The sequence below is a fragment of the Populus trichocarpa genome, chromosome 11, assembly GCF_000002775.5.
Source record: "Populus trichocarpa isolate Nisqually-1 chromosome 11, P.trichocarpa_v4.1, whole genome shotgun sequence".
Taxonomy (NCBI): domain Eukaryota; kingdom Viridiplantae; phylum Streptophyta; class Magnoliopsida; order Malpighiales; family Salicaceae; genus Populus; species Populus trichocarpa.
Genome location: NC_037295.2, coordinates 1,482,704 through 1,502,268, shown reverse-complemented (window position 1 = coordinate 1,502,268; position 19,565 = coordinate 1,482,704). Strand labels below are relative to the sequence as shown.

Below are 19,565 nucleotides of genomic sequence, written 5' to 3'. Positions count from 1 at the left end.
AGCATGATCTGACGTTTTATTCTATAGGAGAATAATCATATCTTTATTTTATTCTTATAAAAGAAATAAATAAGACTTCACCTTTATTATATATATATTCTTATAATAGTTTCACTCTATAAACTAAACAAGCAAAACACGGATTCTAGTTTACTTTTATTTTTAACAAGGAATAGTTCTTTATAGGGTTCTCAAACGGCTTAATGAAGAAAAACTACAAGCTAGGTTGTTTCTTTGTAGTCATCTCTTGGAAACAAGTTTTCTTGTTGACGACGTTGATTTTACCAAGAGCTAGCTATAGCAGCATTCCAATAATTTTGTTAAATTATGAATACACCTAAAAAAGATTTTAGAGATCAATTCAAGAAAACACTACAAACTACAAGTTAGTGCTAAGTTAAAGTTAGGAAAGTTTTAGAAAAATCAAACAAACACAAGGAATATTCTAGAAATGAAAGAATGCTTGTCCACAGTTCAAAGAACTTTGGAATTTTCTAGTGTATTAGCTAAGATTTCAGCAAGTTCTATGGCTGGAAGTTCGTTTAGATTGTTTCATTTAGATTGGTTAAGAAAGCTATAAATAGCCATGCAATCATCACTTGTAAGGTAAGCTAAAAACTATGTTAAGCTTAAAACTTTTGTCCTAAAACTCTCCTCCTTGTATTATCTCTCATATCAACAAAGTTTTTGCTTTTTACACATCCTTCAACCATTTCCAAATCACAACTAAAAATCTTAACTATCAAACTACTTTCATTTCAACCCCTAATCACTAAAATCTCCTAAACTACCATCATCCTCTAACAGTGGTCAGAGCCCAATTGATTGTAAGTGGGCATTAGAGTCTATATGGCCACCACAAATTCATTACAATCTATCTCTATGCCACTTCCCATTTTTAATGGTAGCAACTATGATTTGTGGGGGAAAAAAATGAAAACACTCTTCAGGTCTCAAAATCTTTGGGACATTGTTAAGAATGGATATGAGGAGCCAGAAAATATCTCTACTCTAGAAGAAGCACAACGGAAGGAGTTAGAGGTGAAAAAGCAGAAGGATGCTAGTGCCCTTTATTTGATTCAACAATCACTGGCTGATACAATTTTTCCTAGGATTACTGAAGCTTCAACAGCAAAGCAAGCATGGGATATATTGCAGAACGAGTTTCTCGGCGATTCTAAGGTATGCACCACTAGACTCCAAATACTACGAAGAGAGTTGGAAAATATTAAAATGAAAGATTCTGAGACTGTTAAAATTATCATGGAAGAATTAAAGTAGTTGTAAATCAAATGAGATCTGTAGGAGAAAATATTATTGATCAAAGGGTTGTTGAAAACTTTCTAGTCAATCTTACAAGAAAATGACTCTATAGTTACTACTATAGAACAATCAAAAGATTTAACAATTTTGTCAGTAGCTGAACTAATGGGTTCTTTAGAAGCACATGAGAAAATACTCAGTATTACGAAGAAGACTCTATTAAAAGTGCTTTTTAGTCTGAGCTTAATGTAAGGTCTCATAAATCTAAACATAATACTGAGAAATTAATGGATCTACAACAATTAATATTATATAATATTAAGTTAATGATTTCTTTGAGAACAATTAGTATCTTCACGAAAGCGCTTCCATGAATTAAGTTTGAGGCACTACGAGATCAACTTAGAATATCAATATTTAAGTGCATTAAGGATGAGTGTTAAATTATTAATGCACTTAAAAAGATTCTAGAGGTCAATTCTAGAAAATACTACAAACTACAAGTTAGTGCTAAGTTAAGTAGGAAAGTTCTAGAGAAATCATACAAACACTAGGAATGTTCTACGAAAGAAAGAATTCCCATCCACAATTCGATTCTTGGAAGTTCTATGGGTGGAAAGTTTGTCCAAATTTTTCCATTGAGGTTGGTTAAGAGGGCTATAAATAGCCATGCAACCATCACTTGTAAGGTAAGCCAAAAACTATGTTAAGCTCAAAACATGTTTTCCTAAAATTCTTCTCCTTTTATTATATCTCTTATCAACAAAGTTTTTGCATTGCATCCTTCAACCATTTCCAAACTATAAACTAAATTCTTCTTTTATAACTAAAAACCTTAATTATCAAATTATTTTCATTTCAATCCTTAATCACTAAAACCTCTAAACTACCTCCTAAACTACCATCATCTGCTAACACATTTCCATTACTAAAAGTATGTACTTGCAGTTCTCTTTGAGTGATAAATTTGTTTTCCATTATATATTAATCGGTATTGTGGGTTAATATAAATTTGCTTAGGATTTCACTTAACAGTATAATTAGCTTTGAGTTGAGATTGTTCATTAACAATAGTTACTTACATAATTTTATGTAGATAGCACCTGAGATAGAACTGGAAGCACCTTATGGGGCAGCCATGAATGGATACTGGCAAAGCATGATTGACTTCTATCGGGAACATTTCGAAAAAATCGGCTGTCCAGTTACGCCCTCTAAGGATACTGGACTTCATCTAGCTGTGCACAGCAAAAAAGAGCAACCACTTAAAGCTTTACTTGAAATCATGAAGGAAAGAGAATTACCTGTAACTGAGGAAGAATTTCTCGAGAAAAGAAACGAATTTGGAAATACGGCTCTTCACGAGGCAACCATCTATGGCAATTACGAGGCTGTAAAGCTCTTGGTAGAACGTTGTCCAGAACTAATTAGGAAAGCAAATCAGTTCGGTGAAACCCCATTGTTTACAGCAGCTGGATTTGCTACGACAGCAATAGTGGAGTTTTTAATCGGATCCAAACGAGAACAATGCGTGGATAATAATGGCTCCCTATTATCAATTCACAAAAAGCGATCGAAAGATGTCCTGTCCATCCTTAGCGCTGCTATCATAGGGCAAAACTTTGGTAACAATTCCTCTCTTTATAGAATTCTCAAATTTAAAAAGTATACATATATAAGATATTGAATAATTTTTGTCTTCCTAATTTCATGAATGCAGAAACAGCTTTACTGTTGCTAGATCTGGATAAATCGCTCGCCAGCATGAAGGACAAAAATCAAATATCTACTCTTCAACTTCTAGCTGAAATGCCAAATGCTTTTGAGAGTGGATGTCCTATGGGCATATTTGAAGGACTCATCTACTGTTGTATGCCTACTCCAACCACATTATGAGACCTTACAATATTGCCTACATATTCCTGTTTGAATACCATGGACATACACACGCGCGCGCGCGCATATATGTAATAATTTGAACTCTAAATTATGTTGCAGGCCTTCCTGTTCCACGTCCCTGCGAGGTAAAATCAAAGGTAAAATCAACGGTAGAAAGTTTCCGCCGGGCAAGGAAGGAGGTGGGAGATCTTGAGAGCGGTCGGGGGAGGAACTCAGGAGATCTGGGGAGTGTCTCGAAGAGGAATCAAAGAGGCGGCCTCCTCAACTATTTAAAGATCCCTGAAGGTATTATTGAGCTACCTTTATAAATCGAGATTAGATCCAGTTCTCCAATGCAATGAAACACATTTCATTCATGTCAACATTAAGGAATCATAAGAATTGAGCTACCTTTATATATCGAGATTAGATCATAAGAATTTGAAATTTAATTCATGGCTTGACCCAGTAAAGAGGTTTTGGTTCACATCCTATATTTAGATGCTTACGCAAATAATCCTTGTGAGTCATCAGAGATAGAGCCTCTTCCTAAAAGAAATATATATATAAAAAATATATATGTGGCTCACTTTTATAGTGACACGACTTAGATCCTTTTCTTCTACTATCCAATTTCTTCTTTTGTTGTTGTTTTGTTTTCTATATGATAATTTAGCATGTCTCTATTTTTTCACCTTTTACTATCATTATTAACATTTCTTTCCATTTCATAATAATGTCTAGCTCTCATCGATGTTTAATTTCATTCCCTTTCGCACGAGCATGATGTAGGATGTTGGCTAGAAAGAATCTGGAACCTGAAAAGAAAGCATGTATTTGCTTATACTTTCGCCGCAAGCCTAATAGAGAAAGATGAGTCATTGAAAAGTGTCACCATAACAGAGGAAGACCAAAATAAAGAAGAAGAAGGTGAAGAAGAGCAAGAAATGTGTGGGAAAAAAATTAAAAAAGGAGAAAAAACTTCTGAAATCACTAGCAATGCAAAAGAAACTGAAAGAGCAGAAACTTCTGAAATCACTAGCAATGCAAATGGCACTGAAAGATCAGTACTATCGACATTGTCATCATTAACTAAAAAAAAGGAGATCCCATTGTTTACTGCAACTAGAAGGGGAATACAAGAGATTGTGAAGCTGAAAATAAAACTACATCCTCATGCTATTGACCAGCGCGATGAAATGAATCGGAGCATTTTGGATGTGGCCGTCATGTATCGCCAGAAAAAGATCTTTGATATTGTGAAGGAAAAGGAAATACCAATGGCTAGAATGCGTCGAGTTGTTGATAAAAGCGGAAACACATTGTTGCACCATGTTGCAGATATGAAGAAAAACAGTGGAGTAACCAAGCCTGGGCCTGCACTCCAACTTCAGGAGGAGTTGAAATGGTTTGAGGTGAGCCCTTTTCATCCCTTGGTCTTTACTTGATACAAGTTTTACAGAAACCGTTAAACGGTAAAAGGATTCCTCTCCAAGACGCGAGTAATAAAACTCGAACTTAATTAAGACATCAGGCTGAACTAGTTCTCCTAACCAACTACTTAAGGAAAAACTTTAATATTATTCACAAAAAAAAAACTATCTGCGCTCTAGTAATAACATTTCTGTAATTCGTAGTTTTATTTAGCACTAACAATCATATTTATCTCCCAATTATTGCAGCGAGTGAAAGAGGAAATTCCTCCTCATTATGTCCCGCTTCTGAACAAAGATGGAATGACTGCAAGAGAGTGCTTCGAAAATTCGCACGAGATGCAACTGAAACAAGCACAAAAATGGATCAAGGAAACAGCTCAGTCTTGTTCAACTGTAGCTGCACTTGTTGCTACTGTTGTCTTTGCTGCTGCCTATACTGTGCCCGGAGGTTCTGATGAAAAAGGCAAGCCCAACTTCATCAACTCTCCCTATTTTCTGATTTTCACTGTCTCTGATGTTGTCTCCTTAGCAAGCTCCTTGACTTCGCTTGTGGTGTTTCTCTCTTTGCTGACCTCTCCATTTGAGCTACAAGAATTCCACATCTCTCTTCCTCGAAAACTTGTTGTTGGCTTCTCCTTCCTCTTCTTTTCTGTGTTAACGACCATGCTATCCTTTGGCGCAACAATTTTGATACTCATTCAGACAGAGAGGAGGTTGACAACATTACTCCTTTCCATTGCTTCATTCCTTCCTGTCTTAATATTTGGAATATTGCAATTCCGTCTGTACGTCTCCTTTATGGGCTCTACATTCAACATTCTCAAGAAAAACTGGATAGCTCATCTATCGTTTCTTGGCCCTTGCCTACAATGGAGGGAAAAGCTCGGTCCCAAGAAGAAGGAAAAAAGCTCGAATTGATTAATATTGGAGACTAAAGTGGCACAGAGGTTTTTCCTTTTTATTGTTGGTTTGCACCTCTACTATAGATCACTATATATTGAGTGTTACAGAATGTTTGATTGTTCAATTTCGTGATATTTATGAGGTTGCGCTATCCTCAATGATGGCCTTAGAAGTCAGTACGTATGTGTGATATATAGTGTGTAATAGGTTCTGGTATGAAGCTAGGACTAAAATGTTGCTTCAATCGGTTACTTGTAGTAAAATTGGTTTATGGTTATTATTATTAATGGATATCTCTCTTCGATTTTCTCAATCACCTACAAGTTCGTTTTCTCAATCAGCTTGAGGGGGACTATTTATTGTCTTCCACGGCACTACTAGGCTGCAGTTGGCTTGATCTCAATGTTGATCGGACGGTTCTAATGGACTAATCTTTGTTGTAGTGTGGGTGATATATATGTACTAGCAGCTTGGTATACCGGGTTAAGAAGATTGTTTTAAGGATTGAGATGAATTTGAATTTTAATGTGGGAAGCTTATTAGATTTTATTAAATTAAGGATACAGAATTAAATACTATTAAATTTAATGATAAAAATATTTTTGATATTTTTTAAATTGTTTTGAAACTAGCGCGAAGAAAAACTAAAAACACCTGAATAGTATTAGCATCACTTTTTTTTCTTTTGTTTTTTCCTCACCTTTTTCTATAGCCATTGACTAGGGGACACAGGTCATTTTTAAGCAGGAGACACGGGTCTGTCCGGAGAAAAAACATTTCACCTGCCTCAACTGCACCAACGACTATAATAAATATTTATGCATTATTAATTTGTTTTATCAAAAATTTAATTTCAAACACCAAAACAAATTTGGACCGATATCAACAAGGTGAATCGGGGGTTTTGATCGAAAATAATAATTTTGATCTAAAATAGTTTAAAACTCAATTTTTATCTCGGTCAACATAGTTTAACTTGTATAAATCCGGTGTACTCGGTTTTAATGAAAATGACAATTTTGATCTAAAACAGCTTGAAACTCAATTTTTACCTCGGTCAACATGGTTTGACCCGTATTGACCCAGTGGACTCGGTTTTGATCGAAAATGACGGGTTTGACCTGAAACTCAATTTTCACCCCGGTCAACATGGTTTGACCCGTATTGACCTAGTGGACTCGTTTTGACTAAAAATGACGGGTTTGACTCGATGGGCTCATTTTTCATGGAAAAGGGTGGTTAACTTGAGAAAAATATTTTTGTGAATTTTAAATTTTCTTCTTTTTTTTGGATTTTTATGAATAATAATAAAAATAAAATAACATTTGAAGAAAATTTGGATAATCTAAAATTGAGTTATTACAAGCATGTTGAATCTTCTATATGCAATGCTTATATTATTGAAAAGATCTCAATATTTATCTAAAATCCTCAACACGTACTAAAAAAAGTGAGATTTTGAATAGTCAAATGTAGATCTGCTATAATTATATGGGGATCTACGACTAACATATTATATAGATAGCCTAGCATATATATATATATATTTATGGATCAGTAGGACATAGCTAGGTCTAAGAAAAGGTTTGATCACACCAAATAAAAAAATGACATTAAAAAACTATAATTTTTTTTATCTAACTATTAAATCAGGTTTAAATATTTCTAGAAGATTTATGAGAGTCGATTCTATAAGAAGCTTAACTTGTTATAACTAGATGAACTATAAAAGACTTTAAAATTAGGTCATGGAGACGTTGTTGAGCCTATTCTATTATTTTTCCATGATTTTTTTAGATTTTATGTTTTTTTAATTTTTTGATAGGTTTTCTCTTTTTTTTTTTTAGGGATTATGATTTTCTTTTCTTACTAAGGTCGGTCTCATGATGTTTATTTAAAGACTTGTAAGGCATAACTCATTAGCCTTTGTTTTTATAAATAAGACTATGACTTAGTTATAGTGGGATAACCCTATTTTGTCCAATCTCTTTCTTTCTTGCTTTTTATTTTCTTATTACATCAGTAGCATTTGGAGCTACAATACTCATAATGATATATAACTAGGAAAGTTGGGCATCTTTGCACTCTCTTAATATTTCACTCTTTATTCATCACTGACAGAAAATTTCAAGTGCTTGCTCGAGAATATTCCTCTCGCTAAACGTTTTCTAGCCATACCCTTGAAGATCTCAAAATCTTTTTCAAATGTTGCCAGGTCTAAGCCTCGAGTCCAACATTCCAAGAATATTAATCCACATGTAATGCTACCTTACAAGCTTCCATTTTTCGCCCATTAAAATGTGATGCCTTGCAATTTACTATTAATCCACAGCTCAGTGCGCTATGCGTCTGGAATTACATTGGCAGCCTGATACGTGCTGCCGTGCTGGCCCTATTCTGAAGAACAAAAGTGTTGCATATAGTATAGAATATAGTTAAATCAAGATGTAAAGCTAAGCGTGGAACGCGCCATTGCAGTAATGAAATTAAAGAAAGAATTTGTACTATGTAAGCAAAGATTATTCCTAATTAGCTGTAAAGCATGACGTGCAAAACGTGCTGCTTTTGGATGGGATTGCACTAATGAAAAAAAGGATGGACAAAGATAGTGCTAAAATTCTATCAAAGACTTCCATATAAAAAAAAAGTATTCGATTAAGGGATAAAGCAGGTTTCTATCATCGAAGTGATGTTTCACCAAGACAATTACTCTTTGAAAAGTACGACCCAGCATTTACATTTATTGTAATAAAAAGCTAGGTACTTTGTGTATTGGCCGATATGGACAAGATTAGGTGTAGAAAAAGCGAGATTTTGACATAAAATGGGCAGAGCTATTCATTATTGAGGGCTAGAACAACAATATTACTTTGTCTTCAAAATCAAAGGATAATAAGGCCAAAAAAGAGAGAAGCCACCTCCCTATTCAGGATGTTTCAGCCACTGATGGGTTCCTGCAATGCTGATGTTCTTGATACCAAACAGAAAATCAATGGACGTCTGTACAAGGCTCTAGTGACATGCAACAAGAAGGATGTTGTAGATCTCTGCCAAAGAATTTCAGATCATGCATTGCACGTAATAACAGTGAATGATGATACTGTTCTCCACATGGCTACGTATGCTAAAGAAGCAGCCTTGGTGGAAAGATTACTAGATGAGTTGCCTGATCATCATGTCGACAAGTTGACCCGACAAAATCGAGTGGGAAACACAATTCTCCATGAGACTGCCACTAGCAACCATGCGATATCTGTTGCAGATAAACTGCTAAAGAGAGCCCCCGGACTGTTAGGTATGCGCAACCACAATGGGGAGACGGCTCTGTTTCGTGCAGCTCGGTACGGAAAAACTGATATGTTCAACTTTCTAGCTGCTAAAGTCTCTGGATATGACGAAGCAGGTCTGCAATTTTATGTTCAGAGAAGTGATAAAACCACTATCCTCCACATTGCAATTCTTTCTGAACACTTCGGTAAGCATTATAAATCACAAGTTCATTTCTTGGGCACTTCTGTATGTTATGTTTGGTGGAATTAAATAAAATCTCAATTCTGAGGCATGCTGAAGTTTTTATTTTGCTGCTCTAAAACAAAAACTTCTCTCTGGTACAATTTTAATGAAAAAAACAGATTTGGCATACCAAATTGCATTGGACTACAGACATTTAATCAGCGAAAAAGACGGTGATGGGATGACGAGTCTTCAACTTCTTTCATGCAACCCGTCAGCTTTTAAACAAGAGCCTGAAGATGGATTCATCAAGTTAGGTATGTATACAAGATCACTTCCATTTTGCTAATCACCTTGAGAACAGCTAATACTATAGTGCACTTCTTTCTTGTCAAGATTATGACACTTGAACAATCCTTCCTTTATTTTCATATAGGAATAAAGTGCTGCAAATTTCCTTCTTTTCTCTGAATTTTCGTACTTGAAATAATAAGATTCTCGTACAGTTGTACATAGGTTAATCTTCTTACAGTCATGTATGTTCCATCTTTCTGCAAAATAATTCATCCTTTTAGATAATTTTTATTTATGTTGTGTTCAAGAGCCTAAAGTTAGGTATGTATGTTGCTGACTTGCTTTATTCCTTGGATAGCTAAATCCTGTTGCAGTACAGCTTGGCAGGAGAAGGTTCAAAATCAGAAGGATAAATATAAATCAGCTGTAGAGCTTGCCAAGCTTTTGTCTAGAAATGATACCTCATGGGAAGTTACTTATTCTAGCATTGACCAGAGCAAGCCTAAAATACACAGATATGGAGAGATAGGTGGGCAAGAAGGGATGTCTTTGGCTGCTAGAATTCCTGAGAGAATGGATGATGTTGGTGAAACTCCTTTGATTTTGGCTACCAAGTCAGGCATTGTGGAGATAGTGGAAGAAATACTCAGGCTTTACCCTCAAGCAGTTGAACATGTTGACGACGAAGGTCGCAATGTGTTGCATGTGGCAATCAAATACAGAGAGTTAAAGATTTTCGAGCTTGTGACGAAAATGGAAGTGCCCATGAAGAGACTGGTAAGAAAGATTGATAACGAGGGGAATTCTATTCTGCACACTGTTGGTATAAAGAGAAAGGATTTTGTATCTGAGAAGATGGAAGGCCCTGCATTCCTATTACAAGAAGAGTTGCTATGGTTTGAGGTGCATTTTTAGACTTTTAGCATCAACATATGATTCACACACGGACATATTTTTTAGAATGCTGCACTAATCTTGAATCTTTAAGCAAATGAAACAAACTTGAGGAATTTGCATTGCATTTCCACATACTGTAGAAAAGAAGAAAGAAAATATTAATGGTCTAATGCTTATTTTCTTTGGAAAAATTCAGTGATTGACATGTCTGTTTTTTATTGCGTGCGAGAATACAGCGAGTCGAAAAAGTCACTCCACCTCATTTCATAAGCCACCATAACAGTCAGAACCTCTCTGCAGAGTGTTTGTTTATTACTGCAAACTCTGAACTTCGCAGCTCAGCGAAAGAATGGATGAAGAGCACCGCAGAAGGATCTTCGGTTGTGGCTGTTCTGATTGCTACAGTCGCCTTTGCAGCAGCCTACACAGTTCCAGGAGGTCCAAATCAGAGCACCGGTGTTCCTGTCCTCGTTAATAAACCGTTCTTTGTGGTTTTCACTGTCTCGGACGTACTATCTCTTACCTTTGCTTTGACATCAGTTGTGACATTTCTCTCCATCCTCTCATCGCCATTTCGATTTAAAGATTTCAAGCATACCCTTCCCAATAAGTTGATGGCAGGCTTCACATTTCTGTTCCTTTCCGTGGCTATGATGATGGTAGCATTTGGATCAACAATCTTTCTGACGATATACAATAAGGAAAATTGGGCTAAAGTTACTCTATACACAGTCTCTTTTATCCCAGTTTGCATCTTCGCGCTATCTTATTTTCCTCTATATTCCTCACTATCAAAAACTTACAAATATTTGCTCGAAAACTTTCCTCTAACTAAACTTGTTCTATCCAAACCTTGTATGATGATGTCCAAATGTTTAAAATGTTGTCAAGTCCAAACCTCAGAGTCCCACATTCCATGAAATACCCTACATGGATGATAATATGTATTAATGTTAACATTGTGCAGCAAGTTATTGAGTTGTTGATAATTGTAAGGATTTCAATAATCATATTTAAACCAATTTATGATGAGTGAAGACTATCCTTGTTGGTGATCCAGGTAAACGTAGATGGAAGCAACACAAGCAGGAAGCTTGCAAAGAATGAAGCTTAGATTTATTACTAATATATTGTAATTGGATTTGTTTCCAATCTTTTTTTTTTTTAGTTTTCTTAAAATTCATTGTGTTTCTCTCCGTTATTATCTGAATGGTTGTTTCATTAATAAATCAATCGATTATTATAAAAAAAAAAATTCAACACCAATAATTAAATAACCAACAGAGAGTGATATTGTTGATCAATGCAGCTCCTTTAAGTTGAATTGATCCTGGCCTGGTGCTGCATCTGGTTCTTCTTTCTATTTTTGCAAACTAAAACAGGATGACTTGTGCCTAAAATTTTGATTTCCAGTGAGCAACTTATGCCTGATCATCATGTTTAGTCAGCTATACCTGTTGCCAATCTGCTGCACCATTTGGCTCTCTTGCTACTGAATTTGTGTCATGACTACATGTGTTTAATTAGATTATACTTAATGTTGATTATTGGGTTAAATTTGGTTCACCCATATAGAGGGATATAACTTATATTAAAAGGATGTTTCATTTTAAAAAATAATATTTTTTTTTATTTTCTAAATTAACTTGATAAAATTTATAAAAATATTTATACTATGAAATATCTATTTGATTCTAATAATAAGTAGCAATGAAGTAATTCATCTAACGTTAAGAAAACGAATTCTCCAATACGTTTCCTTTAAATCTACACTCAATTCAATCAAACTGCAGGATGTGGGCCTTGGGGATAGTTTTTCACTGAGGGAAGAAAGTTCGACTTCGTCCCTCGGATTAGATGCTAATATACTACTATAGGCAAAGCTAAGATTATTCCCAATAACTATGAGTTGTAAGCCTGGCGTGCATAACATGGGAATGTTTATGACACTGCACTAATGAAACAGAATTAGTGACAAAGTAGGAATTTAATTCCATGAATCAACGCAAAGGTTATTCCACATTCCACATTCCACTAAACATGGAGAAGCACCAGCTAAAGGCATATATAAAGCAAGGTTCATTTTCAATAAAGTGCCAATTAGCACATGAAGCAAAACTATATAGCTAGTTAGTGATCATAACTGTGCAATAATAATCAAGGAAAAGTTCAAGATTCTAACTCTACCACAAGTAAAGATGATTGATAATCCAAATGCAGTCATGAAGTCAAAAGCTCTGGATACAGCTTTAGAATAGGAGAGATAGCTAGAATATTATACTTTGTAAGTGTACTCGTCAAGATTAACAGGATCCTGTTGCATGATAGTAGAATTCTGATATAAAGGAGAAGGTTATTATTGAGGATTGGCATAGCGATTTTTTTTTTTTTTTCAAGCAAAAAATTACCCTCTCCCTTCTACATGGAACCCTTGATGTCTCCTGGTACCATTGAAATCGATCATAAACAGAAAATAAACGGAAACTTGTACTATGCTCTCATGAAAGGAAACAAGAATAGAGTTGCAGAACTCTGCCAAAAAATTCAGGATCATGCATTGCACGTAATAACAGTAAACGACGATACAGTACTTCACATGGCTACATATGCCAAAGAAGCATCCCTGGTAGAAAAATTACTAGATGAGTTGCCTGACCATCATCTCGACAAGTTGACTCGCCAAAATCGTGTAGGAAACACAATCCTCCATGAGACTGCCACAAGCAACCATACTGTTGCTCTTGCAGATAAACTTCTGAAGAAAGCCCCTGGATTGTTAGGCATGCGCAACCACAATGGGGAGACGGCTCTCTTTCGTGCGGCCCGGTATGGAAAAACTGATATGTTCAACTTTCTAGCTGCTAAAGTCTCTGGATATGATGAATCTGGTTTGCAATTCTATGTACAGAGAAGTGATAAAACCACTATCCTTCACATGGCCATTCTTTCTCTGCATTTTGGTAAGCATTGTCAATTATAAATTCATTTCTTCCCCCCATCTGCAAGTCAATTTTGTTTCAACATATGAAGTTGATATTCTGATGCTGAAATGTTTTCTTTCATACAAATTACGTTGGACTACAGATTTGGCATACCAAATTGCGTTGGACTACACGCATTTAATTGGCCAAAAAGATGCCGATGGTATGACTGGTCTTCAGCTTTTATCATGCAACCCATCAGCTTTTAAACTAGAGCCTGAAGAAGGATTCATTAATTTAGGTATGGAAGTATGATCCTTACCCTTCCAGTTTTCACTGAATCAGTGAAACCAATGTGATTATGGCACTTCTCATATAAAAAAAAATGTAACATTCTTAGATTTTTTTATTATAGTTTCCCTTCTTTTTCTGTCATTCCTTTTAACAACCATGATGTAACTTGCCTTGTTTCTGCATAAAAAACTCATTCTTACATTACATCACAGAATTTATATGCAACTAACCATTTGCGACTAACTTATTTTCTTGAAAGCAAAATCATATGGAAGTTCAGTATGGAGAGAAAAGGTTCAAAAGCAAAAACAACTGCATAGATCAGCTGTGGAGCTTGCCAAGTTTTTAGTCAGAAAAGATACCTCCTGGGAGCTTACGTATTCTAGCATCGACCAGAGCAAGCCTAAAATCCATAAGTACGGAGAAAGGGGAGGCCAAGAACGGCAAGAAGTACATTTGTCTAATAAAATTCTAGACAAAGAGGAGAGTCTTGGAGAAACTCCTTTGATTTTGGCTACAAAGTCAGGCTGTGTGGAGATTGTTGAAGAAATACTCAAGCTATATCCCCAGGCAGTCGAACACATTGATGACGAAGGGCGCAATGTATTGCATGTAGCAATCAAATACCGCCAAAGGAAGATTTTCGAGCTTGTGAAAGGAATGGACGTGCCTATGAAGAGGCTGACAAGGAAGATTGATGGTGATGGGAATTCCATTCTACACACAGTAGGAAGGAAAAGAAAGGACTTTGTATCTGATGAGAAGATGGAAGGCCCTGCATTCCTCTTACAGGAAGAATTACTCTGGTTTGAGGTGCACTTTTTAGACTTTTCACTTTTACCTTCCTGCTATGCATACCTATCATTCACATAATTCACAGGCAAGCAAAATATTTTTTGACTGTCATCCTAATCTTGAATCCTGAAGCGGTTGGAGTAGACGTATTACAGCAATATGGTAGGGTGAGTTTACATAATAATTCATCTTAAAAAGTAATTTATGTATGATTTATATGAAGAAATAAATAAAAAAAATTAATGGTCTAATTCTATAATTATTTTCTTTTAAGAAAACTTGATAGTTGATAGACATGTTCTCTTTGTTATCCATGTGAGAACGCAGCGCGTCAAAGAAGTCACTCCATCCCATTTCCTGAATCACCAGAACAATATGAAGCTCACTGCAGAAGGGTATTTCATTACTGCAAATTCTGAACTCCGTAATTTAGCCAAAGAATGGCTAAAGACCACTGCAGAAGGATGTTCTGTGGTAGCAGTTCTCATTGCCACCGTTGCCTTTGCTGCAGCCTACACAGTTCCAGGAGGTCCGAATCAGAGCACTGGTGTTCCTGTCCTCGTCAACAAACCATTCTTTGTGGTTTTCACTGTGACTGATGTACTCTCCCTTACGTTCGCTTTGACATCAGTTGTTACTTTCCTCTCTATCCTAACATCCCCGTTTCGATTTAAAGATTTCAAGCATACACTTCCTAATAAGTTGATGGTAGGCTTCACATTTCTGTTTCTCTCTGTGGCAATGATGATGGTAGCGTTTGGAGCAACAATCATTCTGATGATTTACAGCAAGGAAAGCTGGACAAAAATTACTCTATATGCAGTCTCCTTTATCCCAGTTGGCATCTTTGCACTATCTTATTTCCCTCTTTATCCATCACTATCAAAGACTTACAACTTGCTCCAGAAAATTCCCTTCATTAAACATATTCCAGCTATACCTTGGATCTCTTTCAAATGTTGTCGAGTCGAAACCACTGATACCCACTTTCCATGACATATCCGACACGTAATTATCCTACACTAAATCCTTTCCATTTTCTGAAATCTGATGCCTGGCTGTGTACGTAAAGGTTGGCACAAGTATTGGTCATTTGGTCCAATCTGTAAGCAACTACCACCATGGATGATTATAAGTATGATGTCTATAAGAATGATGTGATGAGTTCTTGGTTTGTACATTGTAAGAATTCCAACTAAATGCAATGTTCTGATATGTGCAATAAGTGACAAAGAAAGCCAGCAATTCTTGTAAAATGGGTGTTAATTTAACCAGAGTTCTTGACACTGGTCCCCTCTTCTCTTATTCAGGAGGGACAGAACATTTTTCTTGAAACTTGGTCAGTTCAATATGCAAAATGATGAATCTAGTTATCTAAACTTGGCTAGCAATTCTGAACCCTAAACATCTACAACATTGGTGCATTGAAACTTCAAGAGTCATTTCCAAGTGAATAGTTTGTTTACAAGTTCTAGTCAAATATATAGTAATGATAGTTCAAGCATTAACTCCATGAGTGGGATCTGTAAAAACCACCTAGCACTGAATAATTCAACCTCCAATGTTGAATTATTTTTTAACTATTCTGACTGAGATTTTTTTTTATTTATTTATTTACGTGGGTGTTCAGACCAGCTTGCGCGTACCACGACTAATCCCACGGCCCACTGAACATCCTGCAAACTCAGTGAGCATGTAAGGCACCGCGGAGATGACAGACGTACACAAGAAGATTCGAACCCGGGTGCAGAGAAAGGGAACAAGTCCCTTCCCCTGCTAGGCCAATACCTCAAGTACATCTGACTGAGATTTTGATAGTACTGTTGGTTGTAGCATTACAATAAATTTATGAAATTACCACTATTCTCTTACTTTGTAAGACTGAACCTCCAATTTTGAAATTTTAGCTATGAATTAAATTTTTTTAGTATTTTTTTATTATTTTGATATGTTATGTGAAAAATAAATATCAAAAAACTAAAGTTAAAATTCATCATTCCACCTAAATAAATTAAATTATATACTAGCAAGGATGATGACTTGACTTGAACCCGATAAACACCCACCACTAACCAAATTTAGATGAATAGGTTTTAAGCTATGGATATTTTTTTTAAATCAAGTTCAAAATCCTTATTTTTAAGTTTTTACATATAACTAGATATTTGACTCGTGCTTCATCATGGATTAGATATTTATTTTTCAAATAAAAAAAAATATACACAACCTTTTTTAACATATTTTTGTAGTTATAAACAATTAAGTGAAAATCAAAAAGTTTATGCATACATGTAATTAAATATATCAAGAACTATGTGTGTTAATAATTGAAAAAAAAAAGCAATAACTAAAATTAAAAATAGAAAAATTAAGAGACAGATATGAATCAAAATATTTAATCTCACAAGCTGTGACATTTATCCAGTTATGTATGCTAAATTTATTTATTAAAATAATTTTTTATTCATGCAAACGATAATAGAAATAGAGACACAAATTAAGTTGATTGAATAAAATAAAATAAAAAAAACAAACACTATGCAATGTTGCACATATTAGAAATATTATCTCAAAATAAATTTTTTCATCTTCAAAAATAAATTTTGTCTATACAATAGATTAAAAATTATATATGAATCAGAAAAACTCTTCAAAATTTAAATGCATAACCAAAAAATAATCATTATTTAAAAGAGGCTCTTTAAACAAAATGAATGAGAGAATGAGTATTAATCTAAATATAAATAAAAAAAATAGAGAAAAAAAACATATAAAAAAGCATTAATTTAAAAAAAATAGAAAAAAAAAAAACAAAGGTTAGGCATTGTTGGGTCTGGCCCATTTCGTCAGAGCCCGCGCAACCGGGCAGACAACATCAAATTTTTTTGAAAAATAATCAAACAACACGTCATCTAATTTTCCTAGATTCCAGACATTGTAGTGGCCAAAGAATCAAGGCTTAAATATTTTTAACCCAAAACTCGTTTTTCAACCCAAAACACCTTAGAAATCGTGATAAACTTATTTATGACCTCAAAAAACCAAAAACTTATCCCTAAAATCAAAATCAACCCAAAACCAAAAATCAAACCAATCTTAGATCTTTTTTTTCATGAACTTTAAGGGTAAAAAAAACCTAATATAAACTTCTCTCATCAAATGAAACCACTTGACACAAAAATATCGATCATTTTAGTGGTCTAAATCTGTATCAACGATATTTTTCTCTTACTATTGCTGAAATACAATGACCTTTCTCTCTCTCCTTTCTCAACCAAGAACTAAGAAATAATAAAAATAAACTTTTTATATCAAAATTGAATTTGAAAAAAAATTGAGGCACCGAAATCATATAATTTGTGTTATTTTTAAAGTTAAATAACCAAAGTATATCTTTCGTGAAACTTCTGGCACACTACTCATGTTTGGTGTGTTTTTAATTTTGATTTCTATTCTTTCAATTCCAATATTTTCTAAGAAATCTAAATTAATTGACTTTCAATTAAGATCAAATCTCCCAAAATAAATTTTTAAGGACCAAAATGAATTTTAAAAAAATAAACAGGGTTATTCACAGTGTTTTGTGAGGGGTAAATAGTTTTATCTGCACAATATTCACCAACACATTTTAGTTTTTAGATTAATTTAAATGTTGATAAACCTAGTTATTGTTTTTTTATATATATACTTAAACCAAACCTAAAAATACAGTCCATAGCCTAAATTATCAAATTTAGCTCCCCAAACCTATTACCCATTAACATTTAAGATTTAAACTAGGCCCAGCATACATTGAAGTCCAGAAGGCCCACGATTATTTATTGAAAAAGAAACGAATCAGCGTGAGGGACTTGGCAGTTTAAAGAAAGGAAAGACTTTGTTAAGCTTCCTACTGAAAGGGAGCACAGGTGCTGGCTAGGGCGGGAGCAAAGACAAACACTTTCCAAGCCATTCAGGGGAAGAAGAAGAGAAACTACACCTCTCAGTTCTGTACATTCTTTTCATTTATCTAATGATCATGAAAGATTAACTTCCTGGGATTCCATTCCCTAAATGAACATGCATGCTCAAGGGTGAACAACTTGCAACTCTATCCAAACTTCACAAGCAAAAATAGAATAAAGTCTTGATCTCACAAATATATGGTCTTGAGCTCTACTCGTACATGTTTATACACGAAGAGGCATGGAATGACGAATACGTAATGATATTCTTCATGTGAAAACTGAATAATCATAAGAGACCATACCTGTTTTGCTGTAGACCAAGGTGGTCTCATGGAACCAAAAATCTACACCAAAAGGGAGAAGAATTAACGATCTGCCACTAGAGGAATGAAGATGTCGTCTGTCCCGTTGCACCCACCGAATCAACTTTTCTACTGTGGTTTCTTGCCCTCTCTGTTTTTCCCTCTGGTGATCCTCCTTTTTTTTCTTTTTTGCGTTCCTTTTGTAGGCGGGTGTTAATCCTTTTAAGAAAGGGGAAAAAAAATCACTGCCTTTGTTAGTATCAAATCCTTGATGATAGCCCTGGAAATCAGCTTAGGTATTGGCCATTGATTCCTCTTAGCTTGATTCCTCGAGAGAGTATCAAATTTTGAAAAATGGATCTTGCATAAGAATAGAAAGGCTGGGCTCTAGTTCTTGATGAAAAGATGACTGAGAGGGTATGTTTGACTCAAAATCTGTAGTAGATCCTCAGAATTAAAACCTGATTTCTTGTGCTACGATTGTAGAGGACACGTTTCTTTTGTTTTTGTGCCACCAAGAGATTCAATTAGGATCAAGATCAAGCTCTAATGTTGCATGAGAGTCAGGTGTTCCAACGTCTTTTAATGCCCTGAATTTCTGCAGAATTTAGAACAAAACGGCGTCGTTTCTTTCAAATATTCATCATATGTTCTTCCCTCTTTCTATCAAAACGCATTCACTTAATCTGAACAGCGTCGTTTTCAGCCTTAATTATAATTAGGTTTTTCTAATTAAAATCAAATTAAACTTCTTATTTGTCCCTGCGTTTTAGCGTCATTTGTACTTCAGTCCTTGGCCTTTGGATTTTCCTAATTCAGGTCAATTTCACCTCTTTCTTCTTAATTGCTTTCAATTTCACCCTTAACCAAATTACAATATGTCCTATGATTTCTCCCTCTCTTTCATTTCTGTTTTGGTTCTTCAATTTTTCATTTTTAAATCAAATTAACTCTCAATTTCAATTTTCTTCTTCGATTAGACCCATATTGATCTTCTAAATTGGCAATTCTTTTCAAACTCATCTTTGAATTTCATTTTCTTTTAATCTTAACCAAATTAAATCAAATTAAGCCCTTTTATCAATTTCTTCTTCAATTAAGCCCTCAATTGTAGCCCAAAAATTCTCAAACTTAATTTTTGCTATGATACTCAATTATTGGTCCAATTTCAATCTCAGTTAT

At 34.8% G+C, this 19,565-nt stretch overlaps 3 protein-coding genes across 3 annotated transcripts; all 3 read left to right on the top strand.

The window, feature by feature from the left end:
• Window positions 1–623: 623 nt before the first annotated feature.
• On the top strand, window positions 624–5,793 carry LOC18102831 (uncharacterized). The gene is made up of 6 exons (XM_052445272.1): window positions 624–1,182; window positions 2,360–2,888; window positions 2,984–3,133; window positions 3,262–3,447; window positions 3,934–4,556; window positions 4,824–5,793. The coding sequence occupies exons 1-6, from the start codon at window positions 850–852 to the stop codon at window positions 5,493–5,495; spliced, it is 2,493 nt and encodes an 830-aa protein (XP_052301232.1). The 5' UTR covers window positions 624–849; the 3' UTR covers window positions 5,496–5,793.
• A 2,556-nt stretch (window positions 5,794–8,349) lies between these two features.
• Window positions 8,350–11,166, top strand: LOC127904056 (ankyrin repeat-containing protein At5g02620-like). Its single transcript, XM_052445694.1, has 4 exons — window positions 8,350–8,955; window positions 9,113–9,250; window positions 9,586–10,130; window positions 10,361–11,166. Exons 1-4 carry the CDS (start codon window positions 8,412–8,414, stop codon window positions 11,042–11,044), a joined length of 1,911 nt encoding a protein of 636 aa, XP_052301654.1. The 5' UTR covers window positions 8,350–8,411; the 3' UTR covers window positions 11,045–11,166.
• Window positions 11,167–12,304: 1,138 nt separating this feature from the next.
• On the top strand, window positions 12,305–15,390 carry LOC18102832 (ankyrin repeat-containing protein At5g02620). The gene is made up of 4 exons (XM_052445695.1): window positions 12,305–13,084; window positions 13,209–13,346; window positions 13,599–14,152; window positions 14,462–15,390. Exons 1-4 carry the CDS (start codon window positions 12,547–12,549, stop codon window positions 15,128–15,130), a joined length of 1,899 nt encoding a protein of 632 aa, XP_052301655.1. The 5' UTR covers window positions 12,305–12,546; the 3' UTR covers window positions 15,131–15,390.
• The last annotated feature ends 4,175 nt before the right edge of the window (window positions 15,391–19,565 follow it).